The sequence below is a fragment of the Panicum hallii genome, chromosome 3 (genome assembly GCF_002211085.1).
Source record: "Panicum hallii strain FIL2 chromosome 3, PHallii_v3.1, whole genome shotgun sequence".
In the NCBI taxonomy this organism is placed as follows: domain Eukaryota; kingdom Viridiplantae; phylum Streptophyta; class Magnoliopsida; order Poales; family Poaceae; genus Panicum; species Panicum hallii.
The window spans coordinates 25,090,717-25,111,490 of NC_038044.1; the positions used below are offsets into that span (position 1 = coordinate 25,090,717).

Consider the following 20,774-nt stretch of genomic DNA (forward strand, 5'->3'; position numbering starts at 1 on the left):
GAAGATGAAGACCCTCTTGCATTTGCATGCATGAACTATGAACTCCTTGCATTTCATGTTTATTTGCATTTCATGTTTATTTACTCCGCATGAACTATTTGCTATTTGGGCTTGTAATAACTCTAAATACTTATGTGTGTGCTTGAACCTCTTTAAAATCGGTTGTGATGAACTAGTTGTGCTTAATATTTATTTACTTATCTATCTTTGGATGTGGTTGATGAGGCTAACAAATTTTGAATATTGGATATGTGTATTCTCTTGCCTCGCTTCCATTTTGTAGGGGAAATTCCGCTAAAATTTTTATATCAAGACATATGTGTGGAATTCAATAAAAATTATATGCACATATGTAGGGGGAGTTTTTCTTCTACTCTTAGAATTTTGAAGAAGTCTTACTCTATCTTACAATACTCAAATTGAATATGAGTAAGTCTTTCAAAATTCTTTCTCAAGTCTATCTAATACCTAGTGTATGAAATAGGCTTGAAAAACTCAATTATATCACTCCTTTGCTTAGTTGTCATCAATTACCAAAAAGGGAGAGATTGAAAGCATCTAGACCCCTAAATTGTGTTTTGGTAATTAATGACAACTATAAGTGGACTAACTGCTTCATTGAGATTTATGAGAGTAGGATGGTCCATAGATGAATAGTTGAAAAGAAGCAAATGGCGCAACGATCTAAGAAGAGACTCAAAATGGACAGCTCAAGGCAAAGGTATAACATAGGGATTTTATTTTTTGCCGGTCCAAAGAAGAGTAGAAAAGAACTCGACCGGGTTTTTAGGCTAGATTGCCGTACTATTAAGAGGGGTCAATGTTCGTTTGCTCCGAAATTTGCTAAGTGCCTTATGATCGAGTCTTTGCATTGCATACCTTGAGAAACATGGCACATGAGAGAAAAGATGCACACATAACGAGAATTCCTGCACTTCACGGCTGAACCGGATAGTTCAGCTCGTTAGACCGGAAAGTCCGGTTGCTGACGGCGGACAGTCAGGTTTGTCTCTAGCATCCGAGATAGAAGGTTTCGTCCAACCGGACTGTCCGGCCCTGCATGGCGGACTGTCCGGTTAGGCTGTAACGGCTAGTTCAGACCACGTCGTTTTTGCAACAGTTGACCGTTGGGGAAGCAAGCGGACTGTCTGCCAGTAGCTGGCAGACTGTCCGTCAGAGTCGCAGAAAACCCACCAACTCCTCCAAACGGCTAGTTTGTGTTGGTAGGCTATATATACTCACCCCTTGGCTGCATAAGAGCTCTCTTAGCACTTGAGAAAGATACTAGAACATCCTTGAGCTCTCATTCACTCATCTCTCACTCACCATTGCTTAGTGATCGAATTCTTGTGAGTTGGAGAGTGTTTAGTGCATTGTATCAAGAGGTTGATCATTGAGGCACTAGTGGGATTCCAAGCAAGCGTTGTTGGCTTGTTACTCTTGGAGGTTGCCGCCTCCTAGACAGCTTGGAGATCGTGTGAGCCACCGAGCACTTAAAAGGAGATTGTGAAGGTGCCGTGGCCAAGTTTGTGAGAGGTTGAGCTCGGCTCGCCGGAGCGGTGAAGAGCATCTTAGTGGAACCGAGGTTTGGAGAGGTTCTGTGATCGATTGGCTCAAAGACTAAGTGAAGACTTGGTAGAGGAGCAATCGAGTTCATTGAATCCACCTCAACGTGGATTAGGGGTGACCGGCAAGTTATCGACACCACGGGATAAATTCTTGCGTCTTGAGTATTGTTTCTTACCTTGCAATTCTTTACCGCATCTACTCTTGTGCAAGTTTACATTCCTAGATTCTAGCTTTGCTTGATCACCCTAGATTGCAAACCCAACTTAGCTCAACTTAGGCTAGAAATTTAATTCTCTTGTTGTACTAATTAAATTTCCCCTAAGTGCTTTGTTTTTTAGTTAAAACCGTCTATTCACCCCCCTCTAGCCGGCGTCCTTCAAAATCTGGAGAGAGGCTTATATCGACTTCATCCGGGATCAAAAACTTCCAGCAGGGGTAGACGCAAGAAGCGCAGAGGCAGCTTGTGTCATGCGCAGAAGCAAGGGTTTCGTCCAGGTCGACAGCAAGCTCTATCGGTGCGGCGCACGATCTAGGGTGCTCATGAAGTGCGTCATGAAAGAAGACGGCTGCGACATATTGCGGGAGATACATGAGGGCGTTTGCGGCAACCACACGGCTTCAAGAACGCTGGTGGGAAAAGCATACAGAGCTGGTTTCTGGTGGCCCACTACAGTGTCTGATGCTGAAGACCTCGTGAGGAGATGCCAAAACTGCCAATTCTTCGGAAAGCAATCTCATATCCCGGCTCACAGTCTCATCACCATACCACCATCTTGGCCGTTTGCTTGCTGGAGCCTAGATATGATTGGGCCCTTCACAACGGCACCAAGCGGCTTCACCCATGTCTTAGTGGCTATTGACAAGTTCACCAAGTGGATCGAGTACAAGCCGATAGCCAAGCTCACCCCAGATCGGGTTGTTGACTTCATCTCTGATATCTTGCATCACTTCGGCTTCCCCAACACCATCATCACGGACCTGGGATCAAACTTCGCGGCTAACCAGTTCTAGGAGTTCTGTAAAAATACGTGCATCAAGGTCAAATATGTCTCTGTTGCACACCCAAGGGCCAATGGTCAAGTCGAATGGGCGAACGACATGATAATTGAGGGCCTCAAGAAAAGTCTTTATGATGAAAACAACAAGAAAGGAGGAAAGTGGATACATGAGTTGCCACATGTCGTCTGGGGGCTCCGAACTCAGCCGTCCAAAGCCACAGGACAAACTCCGTTCTTCCTCGTCTACGGCTCTGAAGCTATCCTGCCGGCCGACATCATGTGGAAATCCCCAAGGGTTGAAATGTACAACGAAGGCGAGGCGGACGAGGCGAGGCAGTTAGAGCTCGACTCTGTTGAAGAGGCTCGCTGCACCGCTCTTGTTCAGTCAGCCCGATATCTGCAGGGGATTCGGCGATATCACGATCGCAACGTGAGGGAACGGTCATTCAGCATCGGTGACTTGGTCCTACGTCGTATCCAAGATGATTCTGGCCTACACAAGCTCAACTCAAGGAGGGAGGGCCCGTTCGTCGTCAAGCAGGTCACAAGACCGGGGTCGTATCGACTACAGTATCCCGAGGGCCAAGATGTTCCGAACTCTTGGAACATTCAGAACCTGTGCAAGTTCTACCCATAAGAAAATTTGGAGGCTATGTGTCACAAGATTCGTGTTGTAAATTTCTCTGCGAAGGCTACGTCCACGTGCATGTTTTATATAAATCGACTTCTTGTCATGAGTTGCACGGAGGCTACGGCCACATTCATGGTACATCGACTTCGTGTCGCAAGTTCGACGGAGGCTACGGCCACGTCCATGCTTCCTCGACTTCTCGCCATGACCTTTGATGGTCGTTTGCGATAATGATCGCATCTTTCCCGACAAGTTCGATCCGTTTGATTGGTTTATACCTAACTTATTGGATGGGTTCACACGAGGAGCCATGTCGGCTACACCCAGAGTCGTTGCACTCGGGGCAATCTCAACTCCTCGCCAGAAGCATGGCAGTTGCGCGACGACGCTCGCGTACCTTTCTAACAAGATTGATCCGCCCGATTGGCTTATACCTAGCTTGTTGGGCGTGCTCACATGAGGAGCGATCTCGACTACACCCAGAGTCGGTGCACTCGGGGTAGTTTCGTTCTTCTTTCCATAAACACGGCAACCTCGCGATGATGCTTGCGTTCTTTTCCAACAGGTTAGACCTACCCAATCGGGTTATGGCTAACTCGTTAGCTCGGGTTCTTACTTGGAGCTATGGCTACCTCCAGGGTCACTGCACTCAGGGTAGTGTCTACTACTTAGCCTCTAAGCCTGGATGACAATTCAGCTAAGGCACATACAAGTAGAGACATCGAATAAAACATATACACAAGGAAACAAGTACTTGTTTTTACATCATACTCTTGCAGTACATTTTCTACTATTTGTTCCGCTACAGGTCGGGCTTCTTGGAGGTACTCGGTGAATTGGTCTTCAGTGCACTCCGCAGCCACTCCCTGAGCAAATGTTTCTAGTTGAGCCTCCGGCAAAAAGAACTTTACAAAGGCGAGGGTGTGGCTGACACATGCGACCGGGGCTTCTGAGAGGAATTTGACCACCTGCTGCGGCGCTCCGTGAAGTCGCTCCAGCAAGGGCCGCTGGCCTGCTTCGCCTTCTTCAGCTGGATCCACCATATCCACGAGTGTCTGGGCGGCTTCCCTAAGAATCTCCAGTTCCTTCTCCCGCCGTCCTTTCTCCTCGCCCAGCGTCTTGATCTGCTGAAGATAGTCGGCGAACTGTTGTTCAGTGTCGTCGATCACCTTCTACAGCCTCTCGACGTCATCTGTACGGTGATACAGCAGCACATCAGTAAGCAGCTCTTCTTTACTCATTAAGATTTTCCTAAGTTCTGTGGTGAAGATTTTTCAGAATCCAAGATAAATTGTCAAACGTAAGTACTCGAGGGAAGCAAGGGCTTACCTTGGTGGGCTTTCTTCTGCTCTTTGAGCTGCTCCTGGTGTGCTGTCTTCTGCTCTTTGAGTTGTTCTCGGAGCTCAGAGTTGGCTTTCTCGAGGTTCCGCAGGTTGTTCTTGAGTAGCCAAGTCTCTCGAGTCCTTTCCTATTTCAGCATGTTGAGCTCCCTCTGCAGATAGCAGTTCTTCATCTGCTCGTCAGATATGCATTTGTCCAGGGCAGCAAGTTCTTGGTGACCACTCACAACCGCTTTCAGTTTCTCTGATTTCTTCTGAGAGTGAGTGATCACATTCTGCATAAAGGAGGAGATTGAGGCAAAGCAACTTGATAATGTATTCAAGCAGAAAAGTACTCAGGTCTTACCATGGCAAAGTCATACAGTTCCTTGTATGCCTGCTTGAAGGTCTTTATGTTGCTTCTCGTCAGCATCGGATCATCGGTGGGGATGACATTCAGATACCCGGGCCCGGCCTTCAGCAGTTCACGAGGACTCCCCGAGGTCCCTGCGGCTTCTTCAGGCGTGGCTGCTGGGCACTTGCAAGCCCAGATGCTTTCAGTACATAACGCCTGGGTCTCGGCAGCCAGCCGTGTGCGGTCAGACGCTTACCTGTGCCATCTGTAGGAGCGGCATCAGGGGCCTCGACTTGTTCCTCGCCACCAGCTCTGGCTTCGCCTTGTTGGAGCTCGGGAGGCGGCAAGTCGGGCAGCGTCGCGTCTGCCTTGGGCGCTGGCTCTGTGGGCGTCGACTCTCCTGGGGCCAACGGGTCGGGGGCTTGAGTAGCCGTGGTTGGCTCCACGGGCGTGGACTCTCCCGGGGCTGATGGCTCGGGGGCTGGAGTAGCGGCGGCCAGTTTCAGCTTGAGCTTCACGGCGCTTGCAGACCTAATGAAGCCGCGTCAGTTATCATACAAGTCGAAGAGAGCAGAATGTTTACTATGCAACCAGATGCAAACTTATAGCGTAGATTTCTTCAGGACAGCCTTCTTCACCCGCATAGCCCGTCGCGGGGCACTCGTCGCCGGCGGCGGGGTCACACCAGCTTATGGCGTGGTGCCCACCACGGAAATGGTCACCGTAGCAGAAGATGCTGGATCTGTTCCCACTTCTTCGTGCTTGGTCCTGGGTGGAGAAGCGGAAGGACTACGACTGGATACTGTCAGCGTGCAATCATATTGATGTTCGGTGATTCATCAAGGCAGCAAACTCATACCTGGAAGACTCGACTACTTGTGCTTTCCGCTTGCGTGTCACCCGACGACCCTGCGGGACCTGAGGCAGAGTTTCGGTCAACTCCACAGCTGGTCCGGGGTAGTTGTCCCTCCTCGCCTCCCCATCGGTTTCCTTCTCTGCCAGGGGGCTCCCATCCTCCGTGAACTCACTGTTGTGCAGATCCTGAGCTATCCGAGTCCTCTTTGCTTCGACAGCAGCGCTGGGGAGAAGGTGGTCCGGCTGACGGATGTCGGGTTGCGGCGGGTAGCTGCGGTACAGCTCTGTGTGCCCCTGCAGACAGTTTTCAGTTAGTAGCAGCAGAACAGAGTTTGTTTCCAACAAAAAGTAGTCGAAATACTCACCGGTTTTGGAGGACTTCGCGCGGAAAATAATCCTGGGATGTAGGGGACGGCGTTCATGTCTAACAGCACCCGCTTGACTCGGAGGAGTGCGGCATCATCTGACAGCTCCTCTGCGCACATGCGAGACGGATCTTCAGCGCCTGTGTACTCGAATCCGAGTCGGTGGCGTTGCTGGATTGGCTGGACTCGGCGTTTGAAGAAGGAGAACATAACGGACACGCCGGTCACTCCCATCAGCTTATGAGCTTCTATGGTGTCTAACAATTCCTTAACTTGATCCATGTCCCCCCTGAACAGTTCGATGTTCCACTCCGGCCTCACAACAGGTGGACTGTTTGACTTTTCTGGGAGTTGGGGGGCATGATTTTCGATATAAAACCAATGGTTTTTCCACCCGGGAATGTTGGAGGGGAATTTGTATGCAAGGTACTTGTCGCCAGCCTATTGTCTAAGCTGGATGCCGGCGCCCCCTACAACGGATGGATTCTTGGAGGTGGGCTGTGGTTTGACTCGGAAAAGGAAGCGGAAAAGATCCCAATGGGGTTCAATTCCGAGAAAAGCTTCGCAAAAATGAATAAAGATGGAAATGTTGCAAATGGAGTTCGGGCTGAGGTGATGGAGCTCAAGCCCGTAATAGTAAAGGAGGCCACAGAAGAAAGAACAAGAGGGGAGGGCCAGACCCCGTTTGGCAAAATGGTAAAATGTGACGATTTCATCAACATTTTCCATGGGAAAGGTTCGCGGAACGAGGGGCACCAATTGACAAGATTCTTGTCTTGGAGCAATCCCTCGGAAACTAGCCTATTGAGATCATTGAGGGAGCACTTACTGTGGGTCCATTCCTCGGTCGGCGGCTGTGCCTCTTTCTTCTTCCCTTCTTTCTCTGATTTCTTGGGCGCCATCTCCGGATCCGCTCGCCACAAGTTGCTCGGGGGCTGCGGGGAGAGGGGCGGGGAGATCTGGGGGATTGGGATTTCTTCGGGAGGATGAAGGCGGCGCACGGCTCTATTTGGGGATTTTTGGCAGTTCTTGGCGGATTGCAGATTGGAAGCACAGTGTTTGCTTGGCGTTACCACGGGGTTAAATAACCAGCGGTTGGGGTAAAGTTTTATTGTTTCGAAGAGTCGTTTCACGAAACATTCGAAAGATGAGGGATCATTTGGTGGATTGTTTAGACAAAATATTCGATTAATCATTTTTTCAGGGTTAATTGTCTCGAAAAAAGGGGTTTTTCGAATTTCAGATCTAACTTCCATCATTTGTGCCATCACACTGGTCATTTACCATGTGAGCATTCTTATACTGCATGCCACGGCTTTAGGATCTTTATCTCCAATTCCGAAAGATTTGGATTCAAGGCTCAGGGACTGCGGGATATGTGGCATCGACTACTTATTTTTTTAAATTTATTTGAAAAAGTAAGTAAGGAAGATTCAAGACTAATGCGACCCTCAGTCTGATTCTCCGATTCAACCTAAGGCTCGGGGCTACTTCATATGGAGTGCGATTTTTTAATCGCACACCATATCAAAATAAAATTTGGGGTATGAGCACCTCATAGGTTCGACGCAGCCAAGTAAGTACTCGAAGAAGGACTTCAAGACGGAGCTCTAAAAGAAGCCGAAGACTACTTCGAAGGTACTCGATAAGCCTGCAGTACTCAGCTACGAAGAGCTCGGGGGCTTGTCAGACCCGGAGCCACGGGACTGTGTACATAACGTAGTTTAAAGAGGTTTAAGAGATTAAGTCCATCTTATCTCTTATTCATCTCATTTATCTCTTATTTATCCCGTTTAAATCGGAGATAAAGCTAACCGATATAGAAGGAATCTATCGAGATATGTTCTGGTACGATTCCTTGGCTGGTGTTGGTTAGTATCCTTGTAACTCTGGCCTCCCGGATATATAAGGGGGGACAGGGACCCTCTCAAAATAAGATCTCCAGATCATTCTACACTCAAGGCAATACGAATCACCAAACAGGACGAATCACTCGCGGCCTGAACCTGTCTAAGTTTTGTGTTCCTTGCACCTTCGAGTTCCTGATCTCGGCGTCCCCTCACCTAAAACCTTTGTTATCCTAAACGTAATTAAACGGCCGTTTAGACCCGTCTAAACGGTAAACGCGGCCTTAACGTTCTGTTTAGGGCCTGGGCGGAAAAAAAACGGTTGACCTGTTTAAACGGTCAACGGGGGTTTAAACGGCTGAAACGGCCGAAACGGAACGGTTGCGGTACGTTTTTAAACGGCGTTTTGGGCGTTTAGTGCTCTGTTTAGGCATTGGACTGGGGCGCGGGAAAGGCACAGACGCAACGGTCTTTGGCGGGCTAGCCCAAAAGCTAGCACGCACGCCCTCCTTTTTCCTTCTCCCAGCCGAAGCTCGTCCGCTCCCTTCTCCCAGCCGCCGCTCGTCTCGCTCCCTTCTCCGTCGCCCAGCTCGCCGGCCAGAGGCAGGGGCTCGCCCGGCAGGAGGAGGACGCAGGAGGAGAAAGGGGCGCGACCGCGGAGGAGGAAGGGGCGCGGCCGCGGAGGAGGAGGAAGGGGCGCGGCCGCGGAGGAGGATGAAGGGGCGCGGCCGCGGAGGAGGAGGGAGGGGCGCGGCTGCGGAGGAGGGAGGGGCGCGGCGCCGGAGGAGGAAGGGGCGCGGCGCGGAGGAGGCAGGGGCGCCGGAGGAGGAAGGGGCGTGGCGCGGAGGAGGGAGGGGCGCGGCGCGGAGGAGGCACGGGCGCGGCGCGGAGGAGGCTGGGGCGCGGCGCGGGAGGAGGCAGGGGCGCCTCACGGAGGAGGGAGGGGCGCGCCGCGGGAGGAGGAAGGGGCGCGGCGCCGACGAGGCAGGGGCTCGGCGCGGAGGAGGCAGGGGATCCTCCATTGCCAGGTACGGCTCCTCTCCCTTGCAGTGGATATGTTGAACTAATCTTCAGTGAAGCTTTATAATGCTTATCCACAATAGGTGGTAGTGATTTCCTCACAGTCCTAGTGGAAACAGTCATCCACCAAGTACATGTAGATGGTCTTTGAATTTATCTCTGTATATTTAAGGATAGTTTAGTTGAGACTTGAGAGTGCTACTTGCATGAAACAGAAATCTTGTCAACTTCAATAGCATCGTATCAGGAGCTGATTTAAGTAGATGGAGGGACATTCTACTTTACACTTCAAAATTAGGAAGTGCAATGCTTTGGATAAGCATGAGTTAGTGGCTGACCAGGAAGGCCACATTACTCTAGCTCCACATTGTTAAACGTAGTAGCTCTAAAGGCGGAAAGTGCTCCTTTAGCTTTTTGTAAAGGCAACCTTTTCCCCCCTATTGTTTATCAGTAGACTTAGACACTTAGTTCCATATCACTTACTGAATATTATTTGTTGATAAATTATCACTTAATGACACTTACACACCAGGTTTACTCCTACATAGCTGAAAATTTGTTACTACCTGCTATTGGAGAAACTGAAAGTACAAAAACCAATGAAATAACGAATGAAAATCAAATGGCAAAGATGATAAGGTAAATTTTGTACGATGTAAAAGAGGTGCTCAATATTTATACTAGTGTACCCTCAATTGTAAAAGAGATACTCAATAGTTCTTGCCCCTGACAGTCCAGTTTGATGATCCAGCATATATTAGTGTAGTTGTAGGTCTGATTGTAGTTCTTACCCCTGATGTTCTTGCTCCTTATTATTGATGTGTTGTTGCTTGCATGCTCACCTGCAGGATGTCATCCGCTGCCTCCAATCCATCCTCTACGCCAGTGGACAAGCCACCACTTAAGAGGAATTCCAATGACATAGGGTGGGAGTATGGAATTCTTGTGAATCCAGCTGACTTGAATGTGATAAAATGCAATCTATGTAGTATGGTTGTCAAGGCTGGGATTTATAGGCTCAAGCTACATATTGCTGGCATAAAAGGGCAAGTCCGGGCATGCCCCAATGCGACTCCAGAGGATAGAGAGAAGTGCAAGAAAGCAATTGAAGATTCCAGGAAAGCTAAAATGGCTAGGCTATCAGATAAACAAGAGGTTAGAGATGCCGTTGCGGATGATATGGACACAGATGATGGCACAGGCCTTGATGACCTTGGCAGCTCTGAACCACGGGCAGTGGGTCCTATGGACAAGTTCACAATGCCTCTTGACTCTAGTTCTTTGGGTTCCACACAAAGAAACCTTCACCAGCAAAAAATTTTTGAACATCTAATGAAAGAAAGATTGCACAAGTTGAAGAGATATATTGCAAGATGGATGTATGTGCAAGGTGAATGGATTATTTTTGGTTGGGTCTTGTTATATCTTATTGATGTGTTTGCTGAATTTTGAAGGGACTAACCTTCTACTTTAATTTCAGGAATACCTTTCAATGCGATAAATTGTGATGAGTTTGACCAAGTGTTGGAAGCTGCTGGCCGCTTTGGGCCAGGTGCAAAGAAGCCTTATCAACATGAGCTGCGGGAGAAACTACTGCATGAGGAAGTGGAAGATACAAAGAAGATGGTTGCAGATCATGCACAAGAATGGAAAAGAACTGGGTGCTCTATTATGACTGATGCCTGGACAGATCAAAAGAGGAGGAGCATCATGAACTTGTGTGTGAATTCTTGCATCGGAACATCTTTTGTTGAGTCAATGGAAGTCTCAGCTGAGTCACACACAGGGGAATTCATTTTTGAGTTTGTGGACAGGTTTATTGAGAAGCTTGGGGCTGGGGCGGAACACGTTGTGCAAGTGGTCACAGACAATGCTTCAAATAATATGGCAGCCAAGGATCTGCTTTATATCAAGAGACCCCATATATTTTGGAGTTCATGTGCCAACCACACTATAAACTTGATGCTTGAAGGAATTGGGAAGATGAAAAAGTTCAAGACCATACTTGATTCAGCAAAAGATCTAACCATATTTATTTATGCTCACCACAATACGTTGTCTTTGATGAGGAAATTCACAAAGTAGAGAGACATAATTAGGCCAGGTGTGACCAGATTTGCCTCAGCCTTCCTAACTTTGCAAAGCTTGTATGAGAAGAAAGATCAGCTAAGGATGATGTCTCAAAGTGAGGAATGGGAGAAAATTAGCCATGTCAAGAAAAGCACTAAAGGTGTACTAGCCACAGCCACATTGGTGAAGCCTACTTTCTGGAATGGTGTTAGTCTTTGCTTGAGAGTATTTGAGCCATTAGTTAAAGTTCTTCGCATGGTTGATGGGGACGTTAAACCATCAATGGCTTGGCTATATGGTGAAATTCTTAAGGCTAAGGAAGAAATGAGGATGGCTGTAGGAAATGTGGACAAGACTGGGACTGCTTTGTACAAGAGTATCATAGAAGTTGTGGATGGAAAAATGAAGAATCGATTGGATTGTCCTATTCACATGGCTGCATATTGCTTAAATCCCTATTATAGCTACAACAAGCCCTCCATCTTTGACAGTGAGCATGTCATGGATGGCTTTATTGCAGCTGTTGAAACATTCTACCATGGTGATTATGACAAGCAGAATCAAGTGCTCAATGATGACTTTCACAAGTTTAAAGATAAAGTTGGACATTTTGGAAAAAAGGTAGCTCAGGCTGGCTGCAAGGATTATGATTTCAGTCCAGGTATTTAAGTTATTTGCATCAAATTTGATTGTTGGCTGTTGTGTAAACTATAAAATCTTAACATTTGTTCTTGTGCAGCTAAGTGGTGGTCAAATTATGGAACACAAGTTCCAACACTGCAGAAGTTTGCTATTAGAATCCTCTCTTTGACATCAAGTGCTTCAGGTTGTGAAAGAAATTGGAGCTGCTTTGAAGGGGTAAGTCTGCATGTTCAATTCAGCATGTGTCATGTTTTTTCAGCCACTCTAATGATTTTAATATATTGTAGATCCATACAAAGAAAAGGAATAGGCTCACATGTGAGAGAGTTGAACAACTTGTCTTTGTTAGATTCAATCATCTTCATGCAAAGAGAAAAAATAAAGCCAAAAAGAATAAACAGGCAGATCCTCTTGTAGCAACCGATGCAACCTTTGCTCAAGGATGGATGGTTCAAGGTGCAGATGAAGAAGGGACTGATGTTGAGCCTGTTACAGGTCTGACATGGAAATTAATTGCTGACACATGTGGTGCTGAGGAGGTCACAAAACTCCGTAAGAGTGCAAGATTGGCTCATGCAAGAGAGGTTCAAGAAGAACCCAAGTCCGATAGTGATGAAGAACCGATAAATGAGGAAGATATTGAGTTTGAGTCTGATCAAGATAATGTGGTCACAACTGGATATGAGCAAGAGGGGGAGGAAGACAGTGACGGTTGATGGGCTAAGCTTTAAGCTTTAGCACTATCTATTTATCTTCATCGTTTATTAAGAACTATTGCTTTATTTCTAAGAACCATGATATGCTATATTCAATGTGGTGTTTGGTTTGTAAGAATTATGAACTAAGAACTATCTACGTTTATGCATTGTGGATGATGTTCGATGTGTCCTTCATTCATTTTCTATGTTATTTTCTGTTTGTCATCATTGAAGTGAGCATATTTGATATTGTTTTATCTTGATGAAATGTACAAGTATACATGCCACTTACTAACAATTCTCCCTTTTTTTTCCAGGTACATGTCTCAAGTTGGGAGGATATCAAAAGGTTCATGTTTACTTCACAAAAGGTTAGTACAAATCTACTTAATCTTGCTGAAAATTGTGCTACAGTATAAAACCGTTTAGGCCGTTTAATTCCGTCTAAACACGTCTAAACACGTTTAAACTCTAAACGGCACCTCGCCGTTCGTCTACCGTTTTGCGTCTAGGAAAACATTGCCTAAAACTTACCACCTTGGGTATATCCTTCGGTGGGCAGCCGGTAAAACACCGACATATATTTATTTCATTATTAGAACATCAAGTATTTGACCAACAATCACTCTATTACTATATAACTTTTGTGATATAAAAATTAGTGTTGTTAGATTTGTTTCTAAGTTTGTATCACATGACATATTAATGTGTAGAGTAATTATTATTGATCAATGTCTTATCCTAACGAAACAGAATATTATATATATATATATATGTATTTTATAACAGGTGGAGTACCCGCAACTTGTAGTCAATCTGCACACAAAGAAGAGGCTTGAATGATAAAAGTTTTAATGAAAACTTGCCAAACTTCTGAAATCCTCGTCATAGATAGTAGACGTGAGCATTTTGCAGGCCGGGCCGGACTTGGGCTAGGAAAAACTCGATTTATTTCATGCTGGCCCAAAGTAAGTGTCCAAGTCTTGAGCCGGGCCGCCCACAATTTTCTAGTGCAAAAATAATTGATTTAATTGTTTCGTGTTGGGCTCGGACGGACCAGATTGTTTTGGGCCATCAAATTCAGCGCCACACCCAGCTCTACATCATGATGGGGTCGAGCGTCTAGCTCGGGCTTGTGTTACTAGGAGCTAGGGTAAGATGTTACTAGCTTACTATCATCCTTGTTGATGTAGCTAGAAAAGTGTTACTAGGGCATATTATAATTAACATATCCTCTCGCATATAGGAACATGTTCACAGGTGTTACAGAGTGGTTGTAATACATTTTTTTGTGTACAAGAACACATTAAATGTGTTATTACTATAACTTGGTTGTAACACATTTTTGGCAAATAAGAACACACATATTGTGCCACAATAGATCTTATTGCAGTAACATTGAGAATAGTAACACTTATCAATTGTGTTACTATTGGTCTCACTAAGACTTCTCTTAATCTACCGCCAACACATACTGGTGTTATTAAAGGTATGTTGTATAGTAGTACGAGTTCTGACGTCACCAGTTAGAGGTTCTCAAGCTCCATCACCCCTATCATGCCTCCTCTAACTCCAGCTCACCTAGCTCGGGTTAGTAGCTTTACCATCCCTCCACGGCTTGCTCGGCCCCATCATTACGATGAGCTCATGTACCACTGCCACCTGTGTGTCATCGCAGGCCGTCTGTCGCTGCCACGAGTCCCTCCCAGCCCTCCAAGCGCCGCCACGTCGCTGTTTATGTATGTTTGTGAGAGATAAACAGAGAGGGAGAGAGAAAAATCCATTGACATATGGACCAGCATGTCATGTATGCATCAGAATGAGTGTCTTGGGGATCCTTGGAGATGCTCTAAGGACCCAAGCTCCGAGCTATTAGAAATTCGGGTCATAGAGAAAGCCACCCCGAAAGCCGAATCCAATCCTCTTAAAAATCGCAAACCATAGTGTGTCCCGATCAAATTTCTATTATTTATTATCGACGGGCACGTCATCTACGATTAAAAGAATAGCATCTAAATTCATGGAGTGGATTATAGAAAAATATGAGCACTTGTGCCGACTTTAACTCATGAAACATAACGAAGTTATATGCTCAGTTATTGTTAACTCTAAAATTTAATAGTGATATATTTGTAAACGGTGCACCATTTACCGAGTCATCAGCGGTACATTTCTAAAATTGGGATCTTTTGGTGTTCGAGAAACTTCTTTCCTACGAAATATGATTGTTTCCTGGTGGTTTGCCGCACATAAACTACCGCAGAAGCTGTCAAATATATTTGTTTGTCGTAATCAGGATTACGTCGTGCTATGTTATTATCTCTGCTATAGTCCTGCTATAGACTTTGTGTGAGAGTTCCAAAACTAAATAGATGGTAAAGACTGGCCGGCTTTATCACAAACATGTATCCACCACTGAACAAACGGTAGAAATGACATACATTCCTGTGACAAATAACATACACTACGCCAGAAGCCCTAATCTGAGACGCGCTCTAGGCAAAATGCTAGACGCGCAGGGGTCGCGTCCCACATTACCGCGTCGCAGATTAAAAAGTAATCTAAGACGCGCCTCACACGCGTCTCAGATTACCAAAATGCAAGACGCGCCTCACTTACGGCGCGTCTCGACTTGGCTTCACACAGGCTTCTCTGGGAGCCAAATGCAAGACGCGCTCTAGGCTAGGCGCGTCTCGCATTAGTCACAGATGAGAGACACGCCTCACTTACGGCGCGTCTCGCCTTGGATTCACAGGCTTCCCTGAGAGCCAAATGCGAGACGTGCTCTAGGCTAGGTGCGTCTCGCATTAGTCACAGATGAAAGACGCGCCTCACTTACGGCGCGTCTCGCCTTAGCTTCACACAGGCGCCCTTGGGAGCCTATTGAGAGTCGCGCCCTAAGCGAGGCGCGTCTTGCATTAGTCTACCCCAACAGGGGCCTTTTTTTTTTCCCAGCTGCATCCTGGAACTAGCCAGGATTTGGCAGCTGCATTCAAATACCTGCAAAAGATTTCAATTCACAGAATTCACCGCAATCATCGCACGCATCCATACAATTCACACAGTGCGATACACACAAGCAAAGATAGTATTATATAACACATGTACAATCAATTAGCCTCGTCCAAAACTCAAAACAAGGCTCAACCTAACTCAAAACAACAATGATCGATAAGAATAATAGAGTACATGCAAAGCAAGTCTCTCAATCTAGCTCAATATCGCCTGCCGTGCTATCATAAATGGAACTCCCCCTTTTTGTTGATCACCTCCATCATGAGGAACCCCGCTAGCCTCTCTCGGATATCCTGCACGTTACCAAGCGTCGTTCGATTGAAATAATCATCTTCGTCCTTCGAAATATAATTACGAGCAGTTAGAATACAAGATGAAGACAGATATTTTTTAATTAGAACACGTGAGAATTCTTACCATGAAATCCGGTTTCTCTGCAACTAGAAGCATGTTGTGGCAAACATAGAACCCACATGAGTTACCCAAGGGTTGCCGTGTGCACTACATGTCAAAGATAGATAGAAATTAGCATTTTGCGACACTTAGAACCAAGAAAACATCGTAATAGTAAAGCGATTTAGTTATAGTAGTTACCGTCCACGTGGTGTGATGTGTAAACGCAACTTGACGTTGCTCTTTGTATCCTTCTGAGGCCCTAAGATGCCTGTCAAGAGACCTAAACACAGACATCCGGATATTATATTACAAATGCTTCTGAAATGGGCAAATGATAAAAAACTAAAGCAAACAACAAACTTACTCGTCAAGGATTGAGATGACTAGAGAATAATCACGTATCTGAGGCGCGCCCGACTCATCTGATGGAATGCTCGAGTCAAGGTAGAAGACTTGCTTGCTCCTGACATTGATGATGAGTGTAACCCAATGGTCGCCTGGGTTGTACGGCACCACAATGTGCTCCTTGTCAGCATGTACTCCCATGCACTTCACCATGTACCTAACCAAGTTGAAATGGAAACAAGCGGTTACATGTGTTAAATGGAAACAAGTGACTACATGTGGCTAAAAGTTGAAATGAAAACAAGTTTAATTGTTGAATGTGCGCACCTGACCAAGCTATCTCTATCTGAATTCATAAATGTCACCGTCATCATCTGTGGGTCAATGTACCCACACTTCTTTCCGGTTCGACGCCTTGTCTCTTGTTGCATGTGCCTACACGATCCATATGAATTGAAATAGAAACGACTTAAATTGTTGAACGTATATCAAATGCATTGAAATGGAAACAAGTCTTAATCGACTTACAATGCAAAGCACCGAATGAGAGAAAGATCCAAAGCGTCGAGGTTGAAAAGGTCGAACAAATCGCTCCAGGCAACAATAAAGATGTTACGACTGCCCTCAAGCTGCAGAAAGTGCCGCTCTTCGTATGAAACCATGATTTCCTCGGCTTGATTGACATTGCTCATGTAGTAGTTGTGCAGCTCCACACAATATTGACCTGCTGCCCGAAGCTCAGGGACACTAAGCAAGGACTTTCCAACCCTGTACTTTGGATTCTCAGAAGTGTAAGCCCTTGTGACCGGTTGTTTTATCCGATCCACCTTTTTCTTACCCTCTGAGATCTCCCGCTTCGCCTGCATCGGCCTACTCTGCTTCTTCCTCACAGGATTAGCCTTGCTTGGCTTCTTGGGAGCGGTAGCTGGCTCTGTCGGAACAGGTGGAGGGGGGGTAATCTGAGGCTGAGTAGGGACAGGAGGATGCGGATCCGGTAACGCTTCCCATGTATCCGGCAGCTGTGGGCATGGCTCAGAAAACATCGGTGGCACTGCAGGACTCTGTGGCTGAGGTTGACTGGTCGGTACTGAATCTGCATCTGCTGGATCAATATGAATACCAACTCTCCGCCACTGAACCCTTCTCGCAACTGCATCCCGCAAAGTGGTGGTCATGTCATCTGGTGGCACCTGCAGCTTGATATTCTTAGCAAACTCATGCACGTAGTCAATCTTGACCACGGCACAATCAGCCCTGACCTGCAACAACAACAACAACAACAACAACAACAAAGCCTTTAAATCTCAAGCAAGTTGTACATACCAAAAGAAAAAAAAACAAAAAGAAATAGGAGAAAAGAAAAGAGAGGCAAAGACCAATGCACTGACCTGGACACCTTCAAGCTGGGACATACCGGGATATACAAGCCCGTTCCCGACCTCCAATCGAGATGAATCTCTGACCAGCTGCACGAGAAGACTGCATCGGGTCGGACGAGCCAAGTGATCTATCGTATCTGGCTCCACTGATGTAGGCACAATTGCCCTCTCTGTCCCTCTACTCTGAGAAGCACCCGCTGCAGTACAAGCGAAGCTGTCCCTTCTCTCTTCACTCATCGTACTCCCCGGCAAATCAGGGAATGACAATCCCTGAGACTCGAAGATGGTCTTTAGCTCTCCAAACATCTTCATCGTCACCTGAGACTCGATATCAGTCTTTAGCTCTCCATACATCTCCATCTTCACCTGCTTTTTGATCTCATCTATGTCAACATTTGATGAGGAGTCTCGAGTCCGCTTCCGGTATCTGCCTTTGTGTTCAGGGAACCCCTCCTTCCAGGTCAACTGACTGGAAACACCACGGACACGACCCCGTTGCTCACGGGTTCCCAAAGCCCTGGTGAGCGCATCAAACTCCCTCACTCCTTCATTTGAACCTTGGCTGCTCTCTATCAAAGCCCTTTGAGCAACTTCCTCAGCGCTCGTGCTGTAGAAATTGATATTGCCATCCTCCGTGAGCTTTGACCTAGCACGCATAAATGGTGCCAGCCGTCCCTCAAACGATTCATAGGGATTCTCAATGCCCCTCTCTACTAGCATCTCATCCTCCTGCTCCCACTTGCATTGCTTTCCAGCATATCCCGCTGAGCCAAGGTGGTGGTCAAGCTCGTTCCGCGCTCGGAGACCCCGAAAATACTCACTTGACTGTTGGAACTCGGGAGTATTCCACTTTTGAACAAGCTCGTCCCAGGATTCTTTGGTCAAGTCCGGATACTTGTCAAAAGGGTTCTCTTTCTTCTTCCAACACTTTAAAAGCCTGCACGACAAAACAATAAATCTGCATAAGTGACAGAAGATAATGAAAAAATGTTAGTAAATGACAATAGTAAGTGACAACACTTTACTTGTTCTTGTAGCTCCTCCAGGCTTTAGAGATAATCTTCATAGCATGCTTCATAGCCTTATCGTGCAACTCTATCGGATATTCAACATAGGGTTGAATATTGTTTTCGAAGATTCTCTTTTTGTCGTCCCAAGACAAGTCATCGAAATGTTCCAAGGTGAGTGGCACCCTTTGCCGGGCAGTGAGGCCACAAACCCGTGCTAATCTCACCAAGATTGATGGGTCTTCGGGTGCTGCCTCAGAATTGAGCCGGCCACAACTTTTCACATCTGATGGCCACGTTGTCTGTGACCTTTTCTTTCTGCCAGCACCAGACGTGCTAGCTCCTGACTGTGACCGTGCCGGCCGTCCTGATGATGCTCTATCATCTGTAGGTTGCTGCACACTGTCCTCACCGCCTGCAGCTTGCTGCACACTGTCCGGACCACTGGACATCGTGCTACACGAGAAAGAAAAAAACAGATACAACCATAGAGTAAACGCTCCGAATCAGATACAACCATAGAGTAACCGCATGAATCTCATACCTAGGCCTAGACATGCTTAATGCTTTAGTGATACATATTCTCGCAAAGTAATCTCCATTTTTTGAAATATATGACTTAATCTTTGGTCATTAACCGCTCTTTTTTTTTATTTGGCTAGGTTGGTCTCTTTTTGCTCTTGATAATTTGATTTGTTTTCAATTCTGTGTAGCAAAACATACTATGTGTGTCCATGGAAGATGTTTCTTGCCTCATACATCCATATATAGGGTATGAACACTGACTAATTAGAAAGGGGGAAAGCTCACCTACGACGGCAGTGGACGACGCTACGGTGGCTTGGGGCGGCGCCGCGGGGCCGGGGACGACGGCGTGACGGCTCGGGGAAGGCTCGACGGCGGCGGCACTCGCGGGGACGGGAGCTCGGGCCCGGGGGGCGCCGATAGCGCGGAGCGGTGCTGCGGGGCCGGGGACGACGGCCGCGAGGGAGTGACGGTCTGGCTCAACGACGACGGGCGGCGCGAGAGGACAGCGCGGCGGCGGGGAGCAGAGAACGGGTGTGAACGATTTGAAAATTTGACCTAAGTCCCAAGAAGGCCGAGCGGCGCGTTCTAAATGCGCGACGTGCTCCCGTGCCTAAGGTGCATCGCGCATCTCCATGCATGACGCGCCGTAGATAACGCGCGTCTCGCCTTTGACGCCCCCGAGATGGTTGCCTGATCAGGCGCGCGTTGGGAGGGGATTTTGTCCCACCTCGCCAACGCAAGGCGAGTGCGTCCAGCTTATAAGCTTGGGCGGTCTTTGCCGTTTCGAAATTACAATACATGTACCTTTGAGCCGCAGTTTCCTCTCTTTGCCCATGCTGGCGGTGTGGGTCTGGGGCCCGAGGGCTCCCTTGCCGGTCGAACCCGTTCAATCTGTTCGTGGTACCCTACGGGTTGAGCCCGGTGGCCCCGGACCCCCAACCGGGGTAACTTTTTTTTGTTTTCTCTCTTTAGGCACAAGTGTTTTCCGCCCGGACCCTCTAGGTTCTGCCCGGACCCCCTTAGAACCTGAAAAATAATTGCAGATACCGGGGAATGCGTGACGCGCGGTACCCACGGCCCGTCGCGCATTGGTGTGGGACTGGGCCCCGAGGGCTCCATGCGGGTCAAACCCGTTCAATCTGTTCGTGGTCTTATGCGCGACCCGCGTTACCTACGGCGCGTCGCGCATGATATGCGCGACGTCATGCGATGCGCCGTAGGTAACGCGCGTCTCGCCTCTGATGCCCCCGAGATGGTTGCCTGATCAGGCGCGCGTTGGCCTCGGACCCCCAACCGGGGTAACTTTTTTTTTGTTTTCTCTCTTTAGACACAAGTGCCCCAGGGTCCCTGGGTTCCTCCCGGAGCCTCTAGGTTTTGCATAGGGAATGCACGACGCACGTTACCTACGGCTCGTCGCGCATTGTTATATGAGCGACGCGCCGTAGGTAACGCGCGTCTCGCCTTTCTTGTTCAGTTCCAGAACTGAATGTCCAGAACAATTAAAGTCACAACCATTCAGTTCTGGAACTGAAAATTCACATATATTCATATCTCACAAATATGAATTCGTACTTCACAAATATTCACACATTATCATATCTCACAAAGGCACAATTAAAGTCACACTTTTACCATATTTCACAAAGGAACAATTAAAGTCACACAATTCCCATACTTGACAAAGGAACAATTAATATACATTGTGTGCCCAATCATTTTGCTACTTTCCGTTGTT

General features: G+C 47.1%; 1 protein-coding gene and 1 long non-coding RNA gene across 2 annotated transcripts; one reads left to right on the forward strand and one right to left on the reverse strand.

Annotated features, from left to right (window-relative positions):
* The first annotated feature begins 11,311 nt into the window (after positions 1-11,311).
* On the forward strand, positions 11,312-12,387 carry LOC112885371. Its single transcript, XM_025951003.1, has 3 exons — positions 11,312-11,690; positions 11,769-11,887; positions 11,959-12,387. Exons 1-3 carry the CDS (start codon positions 11,312-11,314, stop codon positions 12,385-12,387), a joined length of 927 nt encoding a protein of 308 aa, XP_025806788.1.
* A 3,897-nt stretch (positions 12,388-16,284) lies between these two features.
* On the reverse strand, positions 16,285-16,778 carry LOC112884449. Its single transcript, XR_003227123.1, has 3 exons — positions 16,654-16,778; positions 16,453-16,560; positions 16,285-16,342 (listed from the first exon to the last, which is right to left on the reverse strand). It is a non-coding gene; the product is annotated as an uncharacterized LOC112884449 (long non-coding RNA).
* Positions 16,779-20,774: the final 3,996 nt, after the last annotated feature.

Coding starts and splice junctions, on each gene's coding strand:
- LOC112885371 (XM_025951003.1), top strand. CDS start 11,312: ATGGCTTGGCTATATGGTGAAATTCTTAAGGCTAAGGAAGAAATGAGG. Junction 11,691..11,768: donor GGATTATGATTTCAGTCCAG/GTATTTAAGTTA, acceptor GTTCTTGTGCAG/CTAAGTGGTGGTCAAATTAT. Junction 11,888..11,958: donor ATTGGAGCTGCTTTGAAGGG/GTAAGTCTGCAT, acceptor AATATATTGTAG/ATCCATACAAAGAAAAGGAA.